This window comes from Camelus dromedarius, chromosome 2, assembly GCF_036321535.1.
Source record: "Camelus dromedarius isolate mCamDro1 chromosome 2, mCamDro1.pat, whole genome shotgun sequence".
NCBI classification, from domain to species: Eukaryota; Metazoa; Chordata; class Mammalia; order Artiodactyla; family Camelidae; genus Camelus; species Camelus dromedarius.
In genome coordinates, this window is record NC_087437.1 from 31908072 (window position 1) to 31931756 (window position 23685).

The 23685-nt window shown below is 38.7% G+C and overlaps 1 protein-coding gene across 4 annotated transcripts; it reads right to left on the reverse strand.

The window, feature by feature from the left end:
* Nucleotides 1-1684: 1684 nt before the first annotated feature.
* Nucleotides 1685-23685, reverse strand: CCNL1 (cyclin L1). Of its 4 annotated transcripts, XM_031449711.2 has the most exons (11): nt 13778-14185; nt 13439-13513; nt 12834-12943; nt 7079-7199; nt 5949-6013; nt 4133-4232; nt 3899-4003; nt 3660-3801; nt 3333-3444; nt 3131-3229; nt 1685-2496 (listed from the first exon to the last, which is right to left on the reverse strand). In XM_031449711.2, the coding sequence occupies exons 1-11, from the start codon at nt 14078-14080 to the stop codon at nt 2148-2150; spliced, it is 1581 nt and encodes a 526-aa protein (XP_031305571.1). In that variant the 5' UTR covers nt 14081-14185; the 3' UTR covers nt 1685-2147. The 4 variants fall into 4 exon arrangements, 2 of the variants coding, with proteins under 2 accessions (XP_031305571.1, XP_031305580.1); XM_031449720.2 differs by lacking the exon at nt 3131-3229 and having other exon boundaries at nt 1934-2496; nt 13778-14195; XR_004136156.2 differs by lacking the exons at nt 1685-2496; nt 3131-3229; nt 3333-3444; nt 3660-3801 and adding exons at nt 5685-5698; nt 23096-23685 and having other exon boundaries at nt 3984-4003; nt 13778-15265.

The window sequence follows — 23685 nt, forward strand, 5'->3', positions numbered from 1 at the left end:
AAATTTCAAGGGTGGAAAAGATGGACAGCCTGTTATTAAAACCAAATATGGACTTGTTTTAACAAACCAATTATAAAAACAAATCATTAGTAAGGGAAATGTGAATACCAACTTAGGCATTACTGTTAAATTTTAAGTACCGTGGATATGTTTTAAAAGTCCTTACCTAATACTTGGGGATGAAGTCGTTTTCTTCCAAATAAGAGTGGGAGGTGGAATGGTGAGTTGGTGAGGTATAAACAAGATTGCCTGACCTAGGATTGATCAGTTTTTGGAGCTGGGAAATGAGGTACTTACTCAACATTCCCCATTAGTAAGTCTGAAAATTAAGTTTTTATGTTTGGGGAGAGCAGCACAAGGTTGTCAAACTCTTGACAAGAACCCAAAAGACAGATTCGGTTAACAGCACAAAATTAGGACACAGGGAGAAAGACATCATCCATCATCCCAAAGCAACTTCTAACACACAACCCTCACCCCACATGCAGGTGTATCCCCCGTTACCTTCAGAACTCCCCTCACCCATGTGCTGTTTCCAAACAAGGATAAGGTAGGTACACATTTCTACACTATCAAGAATCTAACCAGGGCCTTGGTGTCTGCCTTCACCTTTTCCTTCAATGCCAATAGGTATTAGTGAAGTTTCTCTCCTTTGTATTTAGAGGCAGTTTAGCTTTTCAGAAACCCTGGTGCAGCTCAGCATATGTATCATAAAAGCACATGTAGAAAGAACACTCTAAATGAACTATTTACGTTTTTAGCAGTTGCTTACTCATTCCTGCTAAGCCATGTTAGTTTTTAGTTAGAAATGGAACTGATTTACGTATCATACCGGCATTTTTATATCCAAGTGGATCTTGTCTCCCTGTGAGGCTTTCTACTTTGTCCAGCCCCACTGCCCACCACTGTGAAAGTTTGGATATCTTCTTTGGAGTCCTCTTCAGAAGCTGTTAAGTATTTTTTAAAACATCCTTGGGTGGTGTAAATCTTCATCTTTTTGAGTGTTACTTTTTTTGAAACAGCAACAAATCATTTGGAGCCAAGTCTAGTGGACAAGGTTAAGTTGTCAAATGCGTAAAAATTTTAATGCAAAACCTTGAACTATAAAGCAGTGAACTATTTTATTATGGCCTTTTACATTAGGAAAACAAACCTGTGTGAATAATTCAAAACCTATTCATCTGGCTATGACTTCTGGCTTTTTTTCCTTTGTGGTCAGAGTTTAACAGCCAGCCAGGTCCCAAGTGCTTCACCTTGATGCTGAATTCTCCTAGCCTAGACAAAAACCATTAAATACCTAAATTAAAGTCTTTTTTTTAATGCTCAATAGTTGGCTCTGATTTGCTGTTACGCTGAAAGCTTTGGTTTGTTTACTTCAGAAATAGTACTTAAAGTTGACTTAACTTTATGGTACCATTTATGTGCAAATCGGGTTTTGACTTGAAGATTAGTTTAATGCTGTGATAAAATATTTCATGTAATACATTGTTGGGCCATTCGCATTAGCTTTTTCCATATGTACAGAAGACTTCTAGGATAGCTCCCAATGCAGGTAAGAATTACATTTTAATAATCTCAAACTAACTATATAATGGAGGAAAGAACAGGTTTGTCAGAAAATCAGTCATTTTACTATTAACATTTTGCTTTTTAATAATTTATTTAAATAAGATATTTGAAGCAGTTTAGAAAAACAAGATTTGTATTTTATTTCCTTGTAAAAATCTTTACACATGCAGACAAACCAGTGTTAAGAAAGTATTCACCATCATTTAAACAAATAACCACTTAAATAGAACAGTGTCTGCAATTTTATCTGTATAAAAATAAGATACATTTTTACAGAATTCACGCTCCAGTTCTTATAGCAATAAACAATACACAACTATAATAATAATTACAATTGGACCTGACCATGGTTTTCAATGTGATACTGCTAGGGCATTTTATGTGCCAAAAAAAAAAAAAAAAAACCCAGAAAACATAGTTCTTTTCGAAAGAAAATGTCCTCAGTGTTTCTAGAGACCTAGAGAGGGTTTTAAGAAATCAAATCCTAATCAGTTTGCTTTTAATGTTTTGATTGTGAGTCCGTACATCACGCCACGGACTGGCAGGATCAGCAGCTGATCCAGGCTCGAGGGAGCACGTCAGCGCCTGTGCCTGCTGTGTCCTGAGCGACTGCCACCGTGGTGCTTGCCTTTGTGGGACCTCTCAAAGGAGCGAGACCTTTCACGCCTGTCCCTGTGATGTCCCCTTTCATGCCTGTGTTTCTTGGCAGCATCTGAGTGATCCCGAGACTTGCTCTGAGATCGAGACCGAGACTTTTTCCTTTTATGACTGTGTCTATTTGAACTTTTTAAATCCTCTCTGGTGTGCTTGGCTTTCAGGTGAGGAGAACCATGATTATGATGCCTTCTTGGACTTTCACTGTGACTGCGGGACCTGCTTCTTGATCTCGAGCTGTATGTTCCAGATCGACTCCGCCTATTATTATAACTTAAGATAATAAAAATTTGAGGTTTAGATTTAGTTTCTACCGGTAACAGAGTATTTTGGTGGTGCTCATAGGCTCAAAACAAAACTATCGACTGGTATCAATGACAGGCCAAATCTTCCCACCCCTCACTATACCTCCCCTCCAGCCTGTTAACATGTTAGACAAATTTTTAACAATTTACTACATGTCTATATTCCAAAGAGGGGAGAAATTAGTTTTCACTGAGTGTCCTAGAAAGCTGTTTGTTGCATTATCTCCCCATTTGCACAAAAGGACCACCGAAGAGCCACAAGTAAGTAGCTAGCCATCTAATTATAAAGCTAACTAGTGAAGATTCTTTGGGTATGGTTGACATTATTGGTTATTAGTAACTGCTGGCCAGGCCCTACACCTCCCCAAAATACATGGATGCTATGTTTAAAAATGTCCAAAAATAGAATGCCATACACAACCACAAAACAAAAAAGCCACATATACCAGTGTATTTCCAAACTCACTTCTTACAATTTACCTCATACTAAAAGACTAAATCTAGCCCTAACTTTGGAAACAGTCTATGTGCATTTTTTAAAAAAGCCATAACCTTTAAAGACTCCAAATAAGACTGCTTTCTCCAAGAGAATATTTACTTACTGTCTTCTTGGAGTATGCGATCTAGAACGTGATCGTGTTCTTGACCTCGATCGACTTGCACTTCTGCTATTTCTACTTCTCTTGCTGTCTTTTCTTACCCTTCAAATAAAATACCATGCAATATTTTAGTTACATACTTAGTGTTAGAAATTAAGCACACGAAAGATTCCTCAGGCCAGGCTTCTAACTCAAGCATACTCACCCATTATAAGGGCTTTTGGAAGGCTGCTGTCTATCCTCAGGCTCTTTTTTGACTGTCTTCACATTAACGGAGATGGGAGACTTCTCTTCAGCTTTTACTTCTCTTGGTGAAGCTTTTTAAAAAACAGTAAGACATGTTAACTATTAGATTTTACAGACGGCCAAATACCATGTTTCAAGTATCAGTCCACAGCTGACTGTCATGAGAGAAAACATTAATAGTGTCTTAACATCATCGTTTCTATGCAACTGTTAAATGCTAAATAAAGCTTTCTAGTAACCACACAGCTTTAGGGCCCAACCCATTTCAATCCTGAATTAATCTTACATGGTTTAGAGGCTGGAGAAAATCCACCAAGGGTTGAAAGGGCTGGAGTTCCATCAGGATTCAATCCCTTCGCTTTTAATTTGGCTTCTTGTAAGGCCACTTTTCTCTTCTCTACTTCTTTCTCCAGCAATTCATAGTTTGGCTATTGGATGAAAATGAAGTTAGTATTTCTCTTTTACAGTAGTTAAGATTCTTAGCACTGACAAGATATTAACACAAACACTAGAAAACCTTTATACCTTTTTTCTGGTATAAAGCCTAAGTGTTTCTATGCAGATTTCCTGGATCTCCTCTTCTGTAGTACCAAAGAGAAGAAACCAATGGGGACGAGTTGGCAATGGAATCTAAACCATAAAAACAGAATAGTTTAGATGAGATTTTCACTGTTTTTATTAAGAGAACTGATAATGCTTGTGATTTATCCTCTGGAATATAGGCTATGTATCACGCTCTATACATACATATATGCCTACCTGAAGAGCTCTAGCTGCAAGGTAGATGCAAGCACACGCTATAGTCTCTGGTTGAAATCGAACAAATACATTGGTTCGAAGACTGTCATTCATATAATTCCTGAAAAATATTTCAACCATAAGCTTTGTATGCAAACAAACCAGTTCTGATGCTTACATAAAATTGGAGACTCAATCTACTTTATTCTTTTTTCTTCTCATATTTATATCTTCATATTCTAGCATATAACAATTCTTAACTCAGAAATCAGTAAGAGATAAGAATTTAACACCAGAATCATTCCGTCAGCTTTCTTATATGACCAAAGTCCTTTAAAATAATTCCGTATTATTCTTCCAAGCAGAACGTAAAGGTTTTTAAAAACATTTCTATGAAAAGCAATGTTCTGAAAGTTCTGACATGATTAGTTTCAGAAATGATGTACCACTCCCATGATACTTCAAGCCATTAATTATTGACCATCTCTCCTTTATCCATAATGAAAAGCAGTGTCAATCAAGTTCTTCAAAAACTCAACACTGTGAGAGGGGTAAAAAGGCATTTTCCAATAAGCAGTCACCAAATTATATTAAGAAAACTAAGCTACTTCAGAAAACCTAGGTTGGGAAGTGAAGAGCAATAAACATACAACAGCCTTGTTTACGTACCTTTTTGTGACTAAGTATAAATAAAAGCAGTAACTGTTTCAGTTAATAAGTTGCTGGACTTGTATTAGTGAATCCTCCCCACAATATCCCTAAAGTATTGAAGAAATTTTACTTGTTTAAAAGGTTAAACTGAAGATAAAAGACTATTTTTCAAAAGTCCTTACCCATGAAAACTGCTAAAAATCTGTTTTATGGAACATATATAAAGTTTCATGCATTTTATAAAGTAGTCTATATATCTATATATCACTAACATTTACTGAGACCCTAAAGCGGCATGGCAGTCCTAAGTCCAGGATGTAAGAATTGTATCACTTCAGTACTGCACATCAACAGTCTATGACAGAAGCTGTGGCTGGACCACAACTCGTTTTACCTTTAAATAAGTCAGCACTCCAAATCACACATTTGTACCTCCAAAGTCTAAGTTCTAAAGTGCTTATGTTAATATGAACATCTTTTAAAAACAAAGTACTTCTTTCTTCTCAATTAGCGGAGCAGCTATAAATTCATCAAGTATGGGCCTGGCGCCCATTTTAAGCTGCTGTTTTCTTTGGCAGAATTCATGCTATACATACTAAAAATAGAAATCTAGTCAAACTCCTAACAAAAATCATTTAATTCATAATGGCTGGACAACAAATCTATCAAAAATGAACTATTCATTTTGATAGTTACAGGTATACATTAAATACACAGGCATGTTGAATAGTTACTTCTAGAAGCAAATATACAAATCCTTTTGACACCCCGACAGAACTAGAAGATGCTGCCAGATGGATATGGACCACTTCAGTGAATCTCGGATGAGAGCTTGCACTGGATTGGCTGGAGAGCAGGGCAGCCAATCAGGCCATCCTGAGGTCATGGGCTGAAGTGCAGAGGGCAGAGTTCTATGACTTACCATCATGGACTACCCTTTAATTAAAGAGTAGAAAAAAGAACAAAGTTAAATTGAGTTCTCCATTAAAAGTAATTAGTCAAGCCAAGAAAACAGGAAGCAGAAATAAGCATTATTTACCTTTTGATTAAAAAACAAACAAACAAAAAAAAAAACAAAAAGCACCAAAACAAACTCATCTCATTATTTTGGAAAGGGAAAATGAAACTTACTTTATTTCTGCTTCTGTTTTTCTGGCTAGGAAAAAAATGTAAAAAAGCAACTTACCAGGCAGTTTGAACCAGGGTTTGATTACGTTCACATTCTAAGACTTGTAAATACATAACAATGATCTGAAGGACAAGGGAAAAAAAACTCAATTTAGCATATCAGTGGTTCTTTCAGAGTAGAGTTCAATGAACATAAGTAACTGAAAATGTGAGGTACAAGTTTTAATTCTTCTATAAACTGCATAAATAACACAGACCAACCTAAAATGTACCTGAGAGTCAACATAGGTTATTATGCTACTAGATTTTATACAGACACACATGTTCCAAAATTGTGCAGGGAAAAAAATGGAAGTTAATCATATCAACTGAAAACAGTATCTAATTCTTCATGAGCACCTTATTATGTGACAGGAACTGATTATTTCACTTAATTTCCCCAGGTACAAAAACCCCAGAGACTGTTAACGTTTTTAAAGTTACAATGGGTATGATACGTATTATGTACAACTCAGTAGGTATTACAATAAGTAATCAAACACTAACTATTCTACAGTGAAGCTTATCACTAAACTGAACTCAAATGAGTTTACCTCAGTTCAGTTCTTTCTGGACCTGTATTATCATCATTCTCATTTTACAATTTTAGAGATACGTAACCTGAGGAACAGAGATACCCACCAAGATCACACAGCTAATGACAGAAATAAGTTTCTACGTGCAGACAGTCCTGCCCCCAGAGCACCTGCTCTCATAACCATCGTACTACGGCTTCTGTTTAGCATTTCAAGCCAAGAGACACTGGAGAAACCTATGAACATTCAATAATGCTGAAAGTGATCAGCCACCACGCTGAGCATTTCACTATGTGACAGGGTAGCACACTGCCAGGTACTTCTGCAGATACATGTATTATTTATTCCTTGGTTACTATCTAAAAACCTCCATTTTCTAGGTAGGGTAACTGGCGTACCTCAGAAACAAGAAGAACTTATCTATGCCCACACAATGAAGAGTAAGATTTGAACCCAAGTCTTTCTGACTCCCATTTTACTGATAAAATTTCAATATCCAAGAAGCTGCTTTATTTTAAAACCAAGGGTTAACTCAAATACAAATTCATGTAAAATAAAATTTTAAGAAAAACCCTAATACTTACGAATATAATTTCTGTACTCTACAACTCACCTTATGGGGATGCTTGACATGAACACAAAATCCCAACTCCTTTAGCACCCTCCTCTCTGCCTTGATAACTTGATTTTTGGTGTTAATGTAGTTCTGATCAAGGATCAGGGGGCTTGGAGTCCTATAGTTTGTAAGAAATAAAATCAAAACTGTTTTGCACATCCAAAAAATTTTATTTGTGGCATCTCCATTTTCCCTTCCAACCAACTATTGGCAACAGAAACCAGCTTTTTAAACTCCTGCAAACAAGTTAAAAGCATTAATCTTGTGCTGTCCAAGTTATGCTAATTACATATATACTTTCTAGACTAATTCCTATAGAAACTGACTCAACCCTGTAAAGAAAACTCACTCTAATGCTTAGATTTATCCTTAATTTTTTTATCCAGATATTATTATGTGATAGATACCTTGATGTATTTTCACAAACCTCATTAGTCTCCAAACTCCAATGACAAAACTGATGTGCTCTTGAAAATATTTACTATAAAGACCTCATAAGATTACAGTGATTTTACTCATTTTATAAAATATCAATTCTTGGCTAGTTTAAGGCCAAAATTAAATTTAAGGGGAAAATGGGTGGGTTGCTAATCCAGATTCCCCTAAATGGGCAATTAGTTTAAACAAATTAATTTCAAGAATCTATCCCTGTTAGGAAAATAAATAACCTGGAAACTAAAGATTCAGCTCAATTACCAAAGAAATGTTTTAAAATTTTAAAAATCAGATTCAAAACTCAAGTGATCAATAAAAACCAGGCCAAAATGTGGTCAGAATTGTAGTTATTAAGGCAGGATCCTACAAACACGAAGAGAAGGTAAGACCAACCATTATGAGGGAAGTGGAGCACTGAGTCTCTGTGCCAGACTGAATCTTGACAGCTTCAAGTTATGATGCAGAAGGGTATGTATCACTGGTTCAACGCTTTGGAAATAACGCTTTCAATTAAAAGCTGTCTTATTTAGGTCTTAAAATTAAAACTAGTTTCTTAATCAGAAGTTAGTCAGGACTTGGACTTTCATTTAAAAGCTTACAAAATGTCCCAACGTCCTCTGATACATTCTTAGATCCAACCAATAAAAAATATGTTTTTATTAAGACTCTGATTGAATGGTATATAAATGAGCAGAATATTTAAATATTTTCCCCATACTCAATTCATTTTCAGCCAAAAGATTTAAGAGTTTTTGCTCTGGGCAGAATAAAACATCTAACTTTAAAAGACAGTCATTCTGAATACTGCCCCCAACTTACAACTCGTTTTACCATGCACACCAAATCCAGAAAAATATAAGTTCATACTTTAACCAAAAACCTATATATCCACTTGAAGATTAGAAGGGAATCTGAAATAAACTACATTACCCAGTGGTGATATGCCACCTGAGTAAAAATCAGCTATCATATTTATTATCCTTTCTTTTTTTTAATTTAAAATTGTAAAGACTGGAATGCTTACTAGAACTATTTCAAACTACTCTATACTACTTGATTTTTACCAAGTTGGATAAGACAAAAGTTAGCACAGCTGACAAGATGGAAAATAACTTGTTATTTAAACTAATGAAATGCTAAAAATGGCCTTTACTCAATTCTTTGTACAGCTATGAAAGGTGTAAGACAGGAGCCACCCATTTGAGGAGGGGACTGATATCTGACATAATAGAAAACCCACTTTATCAGGACAAACAGGCTACAAGTTCACTGTTCTTTGGAAAAAAATCAAATTTAACTAAAATAGAGCAATTAATGTACATATGAAAACATTCCAAAGATCTTAAGGTTTATGATTTTTCAGATGATGTAAACAGGCAATTTGGAAAAAGTCAAATCTACTTCAGACTCTTTAACTGATGAACTAGTTATCTGACAGTCCTCTCATTAGGCATTCATTAGGAGACAGTTTCTCCGGGGTTATAGTTCCACATCACTTCACCTCTTAACCCCATGCAACTCAAGACGGTAAACTGCACCATTAGAATCCTTGTATTATTATAAAAGCAGTTTTGTCTCACTTTTTTCCCATTTATGTTTAACAAATTCATTACATCTCTTTCTAAACTTGCTTTATTAAACTTCTATTAAAATTCATTCTCTTACAATCAACCAAGGATTTGTTTGAATTACGGCTGTTATCTGGTCCCAAATCAGGTTTAATCATTCATTCTGCTTAAGTGAATTATTTTCCATCTACTCTGCCACAATCTCTGCTTTCCCATTTTTTTGTGTCAAAATCTCAACATTAAAACTGATCAAGGAAACCAAATCTATTACAGACTATAATTAAATTACATACATATCCAACTTCTTGCTTAGGCCTACTGTTACCTGCAGTTTTCCAAGTTAACTTTGTGGGTGTAAACTCTGATACTTTTATTTTGTTCAGAACTTGTTTTACCTCACAAATGTAAGAAGGCTCAAAAACATGTAATTTTCACTAACTTACAAAGATTATTTTGTATCAGAAATAAAAAAATGTGCCCCCATACATAATAGAGCAGGAAGAAAAGGTTCAAACTGCCTAAGCAAGTGGCTTCTTTGTATTAACAAAGCATCGATTAGTACTCCCACGGCAACAAGCACAGCACACTGAATTAAGGCTTGCTAGAATTTCTTCCTCCAATTAGTTACCTTTCCTTTCCAGTAAAAGTTGGAAGAGGCAACATTTTAAAATCTTTTTAGAATCTCTAAAAGAAACCACCTGTTCAGAAGAAAAAAACCTTCCAGTATCAAAAAAACACTCAAAACTAACTCACTCCACCTCCTCTGCTTTTAAGTTTGTCAGATTTTTTTCAGGTTAATTTATATGAAAAGAACAACTTTCAAGTTTTAGTCTTAATATGAAATTTGGGGCTTTGGTCATTTGAAGTTTACTGTCTGGTCTCTCAAAATAGCTATTTTTCTTTTAGCACATTCCTTGAAATACAACCAGAGCAACAGATTAAGGATGAGGGGATCCGAACGTGGTTTGTCTCACTCACATGGTACAAAGGACCAAGAAAATTTGGAACAAGTTCTTCAAGAGACTATACTTAAACGAGATCAATAGTTCATAAAAAGGCCAACTGCTACTCAACATACAGAAACTTGTAACTCCTACTTCAAAGGAACATTCTTTCTTTGGCAGTGTTTAAACAAACTGAAGTCTACTTTTCAGAGTCACCAAAACTGCAGAGGAAGGCTGGACTAAATGACAAGATCACTTTAAGATCCTCCCAACTCTTATCTACGATCTAACTTCATGCTGAAAATACCACACCATATTCACCAATGAGTGGGCTGCACCATTCTTTGAATAGTTGTCTTCTTTTAGACAATCCTTATAGTTTGAAAGTGGGTGCCCTAACACTACAGTAAGCCATTCATGGGCTGGGAATATGCTGCATCTAAAAAGCAAATTAAAATTGGAAACTAATGAACCAAAAAAGCTATCTCTTTAAATTCACTCATTCTGAGCTTCAAAAAAAAAGTCATTATCAAACTACAAAAAATTGAAAAGAAAAAAAAATCAAATAATCCAGGATAGGGCTTGGGCATTAGTTCTTTCTAAAAGCTCCTTTGGTGATTGTAACGTGTAGCCAAAATTGAAAAAGTGACATAAAGGCCACAAAAACAATGCTTCTGTTCACATCATGTCACACTATAATTTAAAGCTATGCATGAACTAAATTAAAATAAATAGCACCATTAAGATAAACTGATATACTTTATGTAACTAAGTGTAATACTGATACTTTCTAACGACACTGACCTATGCAAAAAAATTACTAAGTTATAGTTCTAATAACTTGGACAGCAAAGACAAACGCTTATAACAAGAAACAGGAGTTTTTCTAAATGGTTCACCAGTGGCCAACCTGTTAGTCCCCGATTCCAGTGACCTATTCTCAGAGCACTGGCTTCTCCATGGGGATTTTCGATACTTCACTCACTGTTGCCATGACGACAGCTTCATCGCTATGTACCACTCCACATCACCCAGGCTTTGGTAAATGTAGCTGGTCGCTGTATAGTCGGTTGCAAGGGAAAAAAGAGTTGAAGTTAATAACATATACAAGCTACCTGTCTGAGTAAACTTGTAATATGCATAGAAACACTTTTACATCCTGCTTTAAAAAAAGGCTTCCATGCAATTAACAACTCCTTTTAAATTTCATGCTATAATGAGACTTCAAAGACTGAAACAAAATCAATTTCTCTGTAATAATGACAAAAAAAACTGCACTGTTACATCAGACACGACAGTCAAATCAGGTGAGATGTTTTAAATCCCAAGGTTTTTAATAGTTAAAAGGACCTACTCTGACATCAAGACAGAATACTCTTTTTTAAGTCTCAAAGAAAAATTTCAAAGTAGATAATCATAAATGATAATAGTTCAATGATTCAAAGAATACTAACAGAAAACTATTTCCTTTAAGCAAACAGAGAATCCTTTGACTAAAAGATAAAGAGCCTTTTTATTAGTGTCATTTTGTTTTACGCACTCTGAAGAACCAGCCAGATCCAAATATAAATTTTGGCTTAAACTACACCAAGCTTTAAATTGAAAGCTTCCCAATTTTCAGGGATTCCTCATCAAGAAACCAAAAGACTCATTTTTGAAATAAAAAATTAGTCTATCCCTGGATATGGTTACAGTGAATAAGAAAAGATGGCAGAATAAAGAATGTAAGAAAACTGAAAAATGCTGTGAAAACCATCTGGATAGCAATGTTTCAGACTCTAAAGTAGACTAGCTTGTCTCTGAATGGTTCCACTACTGCCAACTTAAGGAATCAGCAAAAAAAAAAGACCACTCACACAGGACACTAACTTAGTACTAACACCCAACCCCCAAATAAAATCCTTTTATTAATATCTTCCTTTCAAACGGAGTACAAGTTTCTCTAACATCACAACAGTCCCTTAGAAAGTGAACACAAGAACTAACCTACACCAAGTACATCCTCCCACAACATGTACTAGAAGTCATCTGTAGGTGCAGGAAGCACTGCAACTAAAACTTTTCCGTATGGCCTTACAGGAACACACAGATCCACATCAAGTGTTAGCAGGTACCCACAACACCTATAAGACAACACTCTTTTGGTCTATTTTCTTAAAAGATCAGCTAAATGGGCCTTATCTAAAGGCAACCCAATCAGTTATTTTTCTAAACCACTCACTGAGACTGTATCTGACCAAAACAAAATACCTGTTTAATCCCTTTTGACTTCAAACTTTACCATCCTTCAGTCCTTTCAGATCCAGTATAATGGGATATTTCGTAGTTCAATGTTGAAAAGTATTCTAACAAAAGCCAACCTCAATTGACAAAGAATTAACTGGGACTTTGGGTGAAAAACAATCTACACAAAACTTTGCCACAATATTAACTTGAACTGCAGTGTTTAAACTTCCAGCCTTCAGTCTTCCAGAGAGGGGAGGGGAAAAATAACTTACAGAATACTCTCACACTTGAGCCCAACGTATTCCCTTTCTTGTTTAATCTTAAACCACAGGACTGGCTTCACAGCACTGTTAGGATTGTCCATAAACGCAACTGCCTCTACAAACTTTAGATAACTGGTTAATGGTGGTTTTTCAAATTAAAGTATCAGCGTGTTCCTATGTGATTTTTAACACCTAAATTAAAGTCAGTTTTCCTTTGCATCGGTTTTAACTTGAGAGGAAAGAATGTTTTGATCTGATGATTGGTGCACAGTACAGTAGTATCAAGAGATGCTGTGTTCAATAATGCCAATCTTACCTTTTTCCTCTTAACTGGCGTAGATGGTGAAATACATTAATCACATCTCTTATTCTTCTAGGCGCTTCTTCGATTTTTGATGCAAGATTAATACAAGCCATGGCAACAATCTGAAAAGAACCAGGATCCAATAAAAAAAAAAGTTGTTAGATTATGGTACTATATAGTTAGGAAAAGGTGCCCCTCTCAAAGTCTAACGAACTTACTCTGATGATAAAACTTTAGAACACAAATGAGACAACTTTTGGTGAAATAAAACTACCACTGACATTTCTAGGCCATAGGCCTACTAGCTACACTAGTATGATACTTCATTGTTACTGCTTAATCCCCCTTCATTTTGAATTCAGAGTCAAGCTCCATCTCACAAAAATTTCGCATTTGGCTGAAAATTCTAATTCTTGATAATAGAACACTAGGGGCCAGGATCCACCCTCTAGCTCTAAAACATTTCAGAAGTCCCTACTTCCCGGTGGGTGAGAGCTGGGTACAAAGGCCTAAACTAACCACTCCCATTCTGGAAAAGCTGGCTGCTGACACTGCCCCCTCCTTCCAAGCATTTCCGGATGAAGAAATCCCCTTTCACCCGCCCCCGCTCTGCTTACCTCGAAACTGTGTTTGACGAAAGATTTGGAGTAGAAAAAACGATGAAACAACACCTGCCCCGTTGCCATCGCCACCTGCAGACAAGAGAGGAGAACGGAAGCGCAGGGGTCAGGCGGGCCCGCACCAGGCGCCGCCGCCATTTTGTGCCGCCGCTCGCTTCCCTCCCCCTCCCCGCCGGTCCTCCCGTCGCCCCGCACCCTCCCGCCCCGGCACCCCGGGCCCCGGCTGGAAAGCCCGCGGGGGGTATCCCCACCCGGTCCCGGGACCCGGCGGTCCCGGGACGCAGCGGAGGGAACGGCGGGGCGGGGAGGCGCACCCGGTCGGCCCGGAGCACTGACCTGCGGTAGCCGGAGGAGAATGCCGGCGGCCTGGATGAGCTCGCAGCCCAGGATGCGCAAGTCCGTCTCGCTGGGCAGGTCGAGCCCGTCCTGCATGGACGGAGTGGGCGAGAGCCGCTCCTCCGGAATCAGAGAGTGGTCGATGGTGAGCGAAACTTCCGAGTAGAGGCGGTCGCCGATCAGGATTCCTCCCGTCGTGGTCGTCGTCGTGGTCGTCGTCCCGGAGCTGGAGCCGCCTGCGCTAGGGGCGGCCGACGAGGCGGCGGCGGCAGCGGTCGCGGTCGGGTGAGGCCCGGACGCCATAGTCAGCGAGCTGCACGCACGCCTAACGCAGCCGGAACCCGAACTGAGACTAACCAGCGTCCTCGGCGCGACGGATATTCCCGTGACCGCCGGGTTCTGGGCCGCTTCACGCAGCGTGCGCTTCCGCCCTGACGTCACCACGCCCGGCCGGCGCGCTCCAACGAGTCCCTTCAGGCCTCGTCGGCGCTCGCGCCCGCCCGGGTGCGGCGGCCGCTGGGTGGGACCCTCGTGACCGCGCGACTTCTCCGCTGGGGCCCCCCCCTCAGTGGTCTGTTTAGCTAAAACAAGTCGAAGCCGCCTCGTTTCTAATATTTTTAACCACAATAAGAGAGCTTTAAAAGCTTTACCCCCAATTTCTAGTCGGCAAGATTTACAATAACCTCGGTGCGTCTTTGATAATTTGTCTAGAACGTGCGTCTCTTTGTCCCGGTCTCTCGTATTCTAACTTTCCGCATCTGGGTGGCGCAGGTTGAGAGTATACAAAGGGAAGCGTCTGGCTTACCTTCGCCCGCATTGGCGGGTGGAAATGGTTCTCTCAGGTCGTGTACCCATGAACTTGTAACTTAAAGTGACCCGCAAGGAATCCGGAGAGGACTGCTTTTCAGTATTTTTAGGAAACGGGAATGTGAACAACATTGGTTCCCAAAAAAAGCTCTTCGATGAGCATGTGGTTCCCAGGGGTATCGAAGTAGGGCGAAAGCTTCGTAATGACTGGGAGGGCGGCTGCTTTAGCAGCTTCCCTTGCAAAACTCAGGCCTGAGCCAGCGACTACGGCACAGATTTCATTAATCTGGAATATCCCTAGTTTCCAAAAATAGTTTTAGGGTGAGACTTTACAGAGGTAATGTGATTATGCCCGGGAGTCTGTGTATTCATAAGTGGTTACTGTAGTTAGGTAGTAGGAGGGAAATCAATCTCTTGTGATTTTTCTTCCTCTGATGTTACTTAGCAATGCTCCAAATTTCTTTAGATTTAACAATGAAACTGATCCAAACTACTAGAGTCTAGAATTAGAGAAAAAGGAGTAGATCTTGGTTTATTCCAGCCTTTTTTTTTTTTTAATCCCATTCTTAGACCTCCTCGGAGACATCGTCCATGGGTGAGACGCCCCATTGCCTTTCTATTACGTCGCTCGGTTTTAAGGCTTAATTTGTTTAATTATGAAAAGTGCATTGAAATTTGGATCTATAGAGCAAAGGGAGTTTGAATACATTTCAATATTGTCAGTGATGTCACTAAAGCAAAACATATTCAAAAACCTCATTAAAAAAAACATTAAATCAACCTTTGTTAAGACTTACATCTGTAGTTCTGAATCCTGGCTGCAGCTTTGGATCTTCTGGAGGGGTTTTAAAACACGCTGATGCCCTGAGCCTTACCTGTAGGAGTTGATGTAATTGATTTGGGGTGGGCCCATGCTCCAGTGATTGGAAGGTTCGGCCAGGACTGAGAAACATTACTCTAAGAGAGTGCGGTTCTGGTGCTGGTTAAAACACTTGACCTCTCTGTATGTTACCTCCTTCCCCTTTCTGACTAGGCTGCTTCCCAGGAAACTTCCCTGTCCAACATTCAGCAGGGATTTAAAATACTGTAACAAGCATTGAAACCTTTAAAAACTAATTGACGGTATGTGATTTTCCTGGTTCTGAGCATCCAGTATAGTTATGTAAGACAGTGTCACTGCGGAAAGCTGGGTGAGTGGTGCACAGGATCTTTGCGCTATTTTTGCAACTTCTTTTGAGTCTTCAATTGTTTCAAAATAAAAAGTAAAAAAAAAAAAAACCTAATTGGTAATATGCTTCACTGAAACAGTGAGCCTCAATTAAATCACCACCTCTATTTGTAATGACTTGAGAGTAACATAACTCATTTTTAAGACTATTGCTTAATGGGACAATTTTCTAACATTTAGAGGGTCTCCCACCAAGCCTCTCCAATAAGCCGACTTTGTGATGTCTTGATATGTTTTGCATTTTTAATCTCTAGGTCCATGATTAATCTAAGAAAGTTCCCAAGCATAGGAGTGAGAAGTTCTGGGAGAGGGAGGGGTTATTTGCTCTATTCCTGATATCTTTTCCCAGTGAGCCTCCCTGTTCCCCACCTTGTGTGTCTGGCAGTCATTTCAGAAGAGCAGAACTACCCAGACTACTCCACAACTTTGTGCCCATTTCTCAGTCCCTTCTGACTGCACCCCAAATTATATCCACTAGATATGACCATTTTCACTATTCCTTCATTAAGCGTCAACAAAGGTGGTAGAGGAGATGGGCCAACATTTTATATGCTTAGCAGTAACTCATCAAACTGTGATGTTATTTTTCATTTTAACTTAAAAAAAAATTCCATGACTAATCCAAAAGGTGGAAACTAATGGGTCTAGTGGCTCTGCTCCACAAGGTTGTCTAAGGACAAATGTTAAAAAAAAAAAATTATGACTATCCTTTTAAGGGTCAAATTCCAGAAAATTATGGTTTGGAAAACTTGTTACATTATTTCTGAGTTATTTTGAAAGAAGTTGTTTTTCCATGAACTTACTTCCAAAACATCAACATTAAAATGTGGAAAGACTAAGACATATTCAGTTATAAAAGATCCAGAATTGGAAGGGGTAAAGAATGTTTTAATCGTATGAAAGCTTTAGTAGCAATGAGTTCAGGCAAGTGAGACTGTTCCATTAGTAAGGTAAAAGATCGAGTTGTCATTGGAAGAAGAAACAGAATGGTTAAGTCTAAGACATTTTGTGTATTCTTTCTCAACCAACAGAGGTCCTGCTAGTAGACCCTGAGTTCACCCATGTCTAAAAGGAAATCAGTGATAACTAAAATTGCATTTTTAGGTATCAAGACCTGCAGGCTTCTGACGATGTCTAAAGAGAAAAATGGAAATATCTGTGCCCCCCTGGGGCTACTGAACAATCATATTCCTGATGCTTAAATCAGTTCTCTTTACAGTAGTCTCTGTAGCCTCTCAGAGGAGCATGTTTTTTCATTATTATTTAAACTTTCAGGTTTTTTAATCCTAAAATTATGATTGGTATAATTTCATTAATTTCTTCAGCCATTGGTTAACCATAAGTAGACCAGCAGAGTTTAATGACACAGCACTGTAATTTAGGCAAAGGGTAAATGAAATGCAAGTCCCCACTTAGAGGGTAAGAAGGAGCTACCCTCTAAATAAAGGGAATGGTACACAAAGACAAATGTTAAGGCTATCAGTAAGTGCAAAAAGCAGGCAAAGAAGGCAGAACTCATCATGGTTAATGTCAACAGGGAGAACTTATACACTTAAGTTGCTATTCAAGTTTCTATTTACAGCAGAAATCAGAGAGTATCTGACTTCAGGCATGAACTATTCATATAGTTACATGACTGTTTTTCCTTTATTCTCATGGCAGTTATATTACAATATATTCTGGTCAGGTTGCTCTCATCATTAAAAATAGTCATTCTGAAAATGACATATATGTTATTAACACTTAGGCTTATACTGCTTGGTGAATCTCACAACAGCCCTGGCCTGGACATTCTGCTGCTGGCTCTGCTGAGAACTAGTTCTGACACTTAAGCAACACAGTTTTCCCTTTTTTTAAAATGAGGGAGTCCAACTGGGCAGGTCTAAAATGCTTTGACTTTGGTCATCCAGATATCTTGACTCATCTTTGGTTATTTCTTCTTTATTGTAAAGATGTCCTGTTGTTCCTTCCTTCAAGGGAGGAAATTGTTCTTGAATCTGCCTGTTCTATTTTACTCTATCTGCTGTTATCTCATGCCTGGACCATTACAGTAGCTTTTTAAATGGTCTTCCTGCCTCCAGTCTCTCCCATCTCTTATTCATCCTGGGACATCTCTAAATCACTCTTAAAATACATTTCCTTCTTCTACTTCCTCCAAAAAAAAAAAAAGTTAGCGATAAAAGACAGATCAGACACCTTTTGTCAATTGAGGCTTTCCACGATCTAAACTTACCATGTCACTTCTTTCGTTACCCCATTACCACCTCACCTAATTCCCCTCTATGTCTCAACTTGAACTGAGCCCAGCTGGACCTGTCTCTTCATCAACACTTTACGTTCCTGATTTCACACTTACCCTCATTTTGTTTCTCAAGGCTGCAACATTCTTACTCTTCTGTTAATCCTTTTTTTCTTTCTGAGAGGCAGAGTAATTTTTTACATTTTGCCAGAAGCCTTCTCCACCTATCTAGCTCTTACTAGTTTCCCCTTCTTTGGACTCACACCTAGCTTTTATGACCTTGAGTATACATTTTGACACGTGATTTCATACATCATGCATCATGCACTTGATCACTCCGTGGGTGAGTATATTGACTCCTTAAAAATAGGACCATTTTTGCATTTATTTTGCATCTCCACAGAACCTGATGGACACTGTGTACGTGGTAGATACTTAATCAGAGCTTGTGGACTGAATTGCATGTTTTTCCCCAGTGCCTTGTATAGGTAGCCTGGTCTTGCCTTTTCCTTTCCATCCAGAAGCCAGTTCCATCCTGAAGTATCTTACTTCTACCACAACCCTCTCTCCCTAATAGGGAGCCACAGGCCCCCATTTATCCTGTTATTTCTGGAGCACTTTGTACAAATCAGCCTTGTTTCCACTTCTGCTCTATTCTGTGTCCTTACAGTGGGGCTACTTAGACACCCTACCACCTCTGTTCTATACAGGTCTGGGCTGCAAAACAGGAGGCCTGTTGGAGTTGCTATACCCAGAGGTGTGGGGGGAAGAGGGGTACAGGAGCTCACAGAAAGCAACACAGTGAAGTCCTTTGGTGTGTGAGTGTGGGCAGAGGCTCTGAGTTTTTGGAGGTGTGTCCAGAAATTGGGCATGTGTGACTAAGAGTTAAGGCCAGTGCCAATTTGATAAACTGCACTATAAAGCCAACAAAACCACAGGTTTGCTTTTGGAGCTAAAGTTATTATCTAGTCTCATCTCTTTTTTTTCAAGTAAGGAAACTAAGGTCCAAAGAGAGGCTGCAAATAGCTACTCAGTAATTATCTGTGGATTGCAAACAATCCAATCAAGACGGCCTTTGGATGGATTCATTCTTTATGGTATTTAGTGTCAGAAATTGGCCAACTAGTCTTAGTTTTACTCAGCAATTTAAGAGTAAGGAGAGCTTGTTGGCATGACCTCCATATAGACCACATCAAGGGAGTGTGGCCCTGCCAACACCTGGACTTTGGCCCAGGGAAACTGATTTAGGACTTCTGCTTTACAGAACTGTAAGATAATGTAAATCTGTGTTGTTTTCAGCCACTAAATTTGTTATAATTTTAAATAGCAGTTATAGAAAACCAATGCAGTGAGATTTGCCATTTCCTGATATTCTTTAAGAAATGCTTCTCAAACTTTAAGATGCATACAAATTACCTGGGTGGAACCTGAGAGCCCCATTTCTAAAAAACCTCCCAAGTGATGCTGAGGCTGCTAGCTGAAGAGCTACACGGCAAGGCTTTAAAGCACGTTAGATGATCTTATCTCTTTTGCTAATCTCAGTATGGAGGAAGTAAAACCCAATGGTTAAGAGTCCTGGAGGCTCTGGAGTTAACTTACTGGGGGGAAAAATCCTGTCATGCTACAACTTCAGGCAAATTACTTAATTTGCTTCAATTATTTAGGCACTTAAAAGTTCCGTTTTCTCACCAATAAGATGATACTAAGAACACCTACCACAAACTGTTGTTGTCAGGTGAAATGGTTATATGTTAATTAATTTTCTAGTCATTGGAAATGCAAATTATTTACCTGATGTTGGCCAATGGTTGATGCCTGTTGTTTTGGACCCAAGGATTTTGGTCTGCCAGATGTGAAGAGTTTGTATTCATTCATTCATTTTTAAACTCTTATTATTTATTGACAACTAAGTACCAGGCTCTATTCCAGGCATTGGGGATATGGTGATGAACAAGACAGAGTTTGCCTTCAAGGAGTTTGTAGATGATACACAGATATACAAATGTGATACTTCTGGTTAATGCTTTAAAAAAGGAAAATAAAAAGGATATCTGAGATAGATTAATAAGTGAACAAAAGGAAGTTCCAGCACAATATGTATATTGTGATTCCTTTTATATGAAATTAACTACATATATGATGAATTACTAGTAAAATAAAAATGCAAGCCTGTATTGTTTATTATTAGATTCAACAGACAAAATTATTCAGTCAAATAACCCTAACAATTCTGAGACATTCACTCTCAATTTCTGTACTTATTAAGGACCATAACAAATAGTTCAGAGTTTGGTGCCAGTCCATGGGCCACTCTGAGTGGTATTACTCTTTGAATTTTTCAGTAGTGAACATATGTAACTTGTATATTTGCAATTAATTAAAAATCCAATTCGGTATGATAACAGGAATAGGTACAAGGTAAAGAAATGGTTCTGTGGATGGGGTAATTCTATGAACAAAGCAGCTGGCAAACAGGAGGCAATATATGATCTAGGTTTCAAAGGCTACACAGGGATTTGTCAGAAGGGTAAGTGTGGAAGAGCATTTTAAGCAGAGGACAAACAGGAGCCAGGACAGGGAGGTATGAGATTGCTTGGTGTGTTGAGAAATGCAGGGGACATCTGTTGTTTTAGCCTGCCCAGCATCCTGTCTCCCTCCTTTCATTTTTCCATAGGGACCCACAAGTTCTCCATTCTCAGTGTAGGTGGTTTGGGTGGGGCTGACCTCTTCCCCAGCATCTCCCATCCCCCTCCACTTCCTCCTAGTGATTGGTTCAAGACAACAGCCAAGTGGACTTGGCTGTAGCCCTGGCCAGGGACAGGGAGAAAGGTGTTTGTTTCTGCTGGGACTGCTGAGGAGGATGTCAGCCTGGAGCTACAGAGGAGAACCGGCTTGAGAATGGAGCCAGCAGAAAAAAGCAGAGAGCAGAGATAGAAACCCAATCCAGGACTTCATTTATGCCCCTCTTTCTAGCCGTATTGTATATTCTACGCCTGGGATTTTCAGTTATGTGAACAAATAACTTCCTTTTTATTCCTTTATCTTAAACTTATATTAACTGAAAGAAGACTTACACGAGGAATGTTCTGGCATTCTAGAAAATAGTGTGTGTCTGTACAGCAGGGACTGAAGAGGCTGCAGAGGTGGGCAGGGGCTGGAATGTGAGGGGCTGGGGAACAGGCCCTCATTTTTGGAGGCTTTCATGAGCTCTAGGGGGTGTAAAGCAGTGATTGCCTCAAGAAAAATTAAGAGTTATAAATCAGAAACTCTAATATTAAGACCATTTATTTCCTCAAGCTTTTTAGTAGCTCCATTTTTGTTCCCCTTTGTTTGTTTCCCTCTAACTGGGCCTAGGCAATCAAAAATAGAAAGGACCTAGCAAGTCGCTGAAAATGACATTTTAAAAAATGATTCCATTTTCCTTTTAAGGATTGAGAGTTATAATTTTATTTTGAGCAGTGAAGGAGCTGACCTCATTTAGTAGTGTTTTCTATTTCCAATAAGCATTCAACACAAGCAGTCTTTCACTGAAGAAACTTTTAGGAATAGGAAGAATCAGCTTTTCTGAAGCTCCCTTCACATTTAATTAGTTTTCTCAGCGGGAACAGGAGGTAACTTCTGGGAATCTGAGTAACACATTAGCTATTTTGAATATTATAAAACAAAGATAAATGAGCCTCACATCAAGTTCCCTGCATAGTTACCACATCTCTTTAATATACAATTCCCTAGAGTTTTTGTCTTTTATAGAATTTTTCATGATTCCAGGTCAACTGTTTTGCAGCATGTCCCTTAATTTGTAGTTGTTAATGATTAAATTATTATTAGATTCAGGTTAAATGTTTTCCCAGAAACACTTCATAGATGATGAATCTTTCTCTAAGCTTCACAGCAAGTGACACTTGATGTCCAATTATTGTCCACTTTTCAGTTAATTTTGATTATTTGGTTAAGGTGGTGTCCACCAGGTTTATCCACTGGAAAGGTACCCTTACACCTCTGTAATAAGTCATCTATGGGATGATTCTTTGATAGTGAGTAGTATTTTTTTTAATGGAGGTATTGGGGATTGAACCTAGAATCTTGTGTATGCTAAGCATGCGCTCTACCATTGAGCTATGCCCTCCCTCCCCCCCTTTTTTTTGCATTCTTACTAACAGATTTTATATACATTATTTCAAAGAAGAAAAATGGCTCAATATGAAAGTTTGTAGAATTGGAAAGAATTATTTCAACAAACCTCTAGTGAGTACCCACTAAACTATATTACACTACATGCTAAGACCAAAGAGGGGAAGACTGGCCAGTAAACAGAATTCCGTAGAGTGACAAAGACCACATTAAATGTGAGGAAAGGGAAATTCAAAGAAATGAAATGATGAAGATTTTAGATTGAGTAGCAGAGGTGAGGTTAGAACTCCGGTTTTCCTGATGCCCAATCCAGTGACAGTCCGTGACAGCATCCAAAGGCTCTAAGGTAATGCTGTTTCTCCGGGGTAGATGTAACATTGGTTATTACAGCAAGAATAATTCACCTTACTGTGTAACCAAAGAACAAGCTTTCTCCAGGCCCACCACAGGTGCTTTAGAAGAACTGTTATTTAGAGTGATTTAAATAATGTACCCTGTGACATTAAACTCACTGGAGACCTAGTCTAGTTTTGTCCCAGGGTAATGTTTCCTCATAGTGGCAGTGACACACACACACACACACACACAACCGGATATTGCTCACCTGCCACACCTTGAAACTACAACAGAACACAATTTTCTACTATTCACAAATCATGACACAATTCAGAGCTATCTAAATCCTACAGCCTATGAGCAACTGCTTACAGCTGATACATAATTGCTTTATAGTGTACAGTCTCTTCATACATTATCACCGGAATCTCAAAAGCAATCCAGTGACTCCTTAAGCTGGGAAGCATAGATGGGTGGGAGATGTCTGCTGGGTTACTGTTTGCCTTTAGGTTTAAATGTATCTAGAGTATAACCAATTTTCATAATAGACACATAAGGGAAATAGTCTTATACATACATTTAATCATCAGTTTATACTTCTTCATTCAGTTCCAGCAGGATTATCGCGGCTTCCAACTTAAAAGCTGGATCTGGAGGTGGGCTGTTTTAGGCATTATTCTGGTGAATGATGAGATTTCTTTTCGGCTGTTTTGGCTCTGTAGACCCTGAAGTCCCAACCTGGTCTCTTCCCTGAGCTGAGGGAATTCAGGGAGAAATAGGTGGTTGCAGGGAAGACAAAAGCCGGAAAAGCTCCATTGTACTCCCTTCTCAATAGTTTCAGGAACTGGTTTTAAACGTGAAGGCCACGTATCATTTGCCCTTTGTTCACTCTTCTCAATAAGGAACCAACGTTCCGCCTCCTTTAAAGAAGCGAATTTAATTAAACAGGTAATCATTACGGCATTTACAATTTTTACGTAAGGACTCTGGCGATAACTCCTTCCTCCAGCTGCTAAAGGGCCACCTCAGATCTAGAGGCAGGTTTCCCGAATGGCTCTGCCGTGGGAGAAGTGGACGAAGGGGACGATCAACTAGAAAGTCCTTTTCCCCTCTCAACCAGCTCGGCGCCAGCCTGGTGCCCACACCCGGACACAAGTGCCCTGAGTG

Coding starts and splice junctions, on each gene's coding strand:
- CCNL1 (XM_031449711.2), bottom strand. CDS start 14,080: ATGGCGTCCGGGCCTCACCCGACCGCGACCGCTGCCGCCGCCGCCTCG. Junction 4,233..5,948: donor ACCCTGGTTCAAACTGCCTG/GTAAGTTGCTTT, acceptor AATATTTTTCAG/GAATTATATGAATGACAGTC. Junction 3,230..3,332: donor TCCAAAAGCCCTTATAATGG/GTGAGTATGCTT, acceptor TTTTATTTGAAG/GGTAAGAAAAGACAGCAAGA.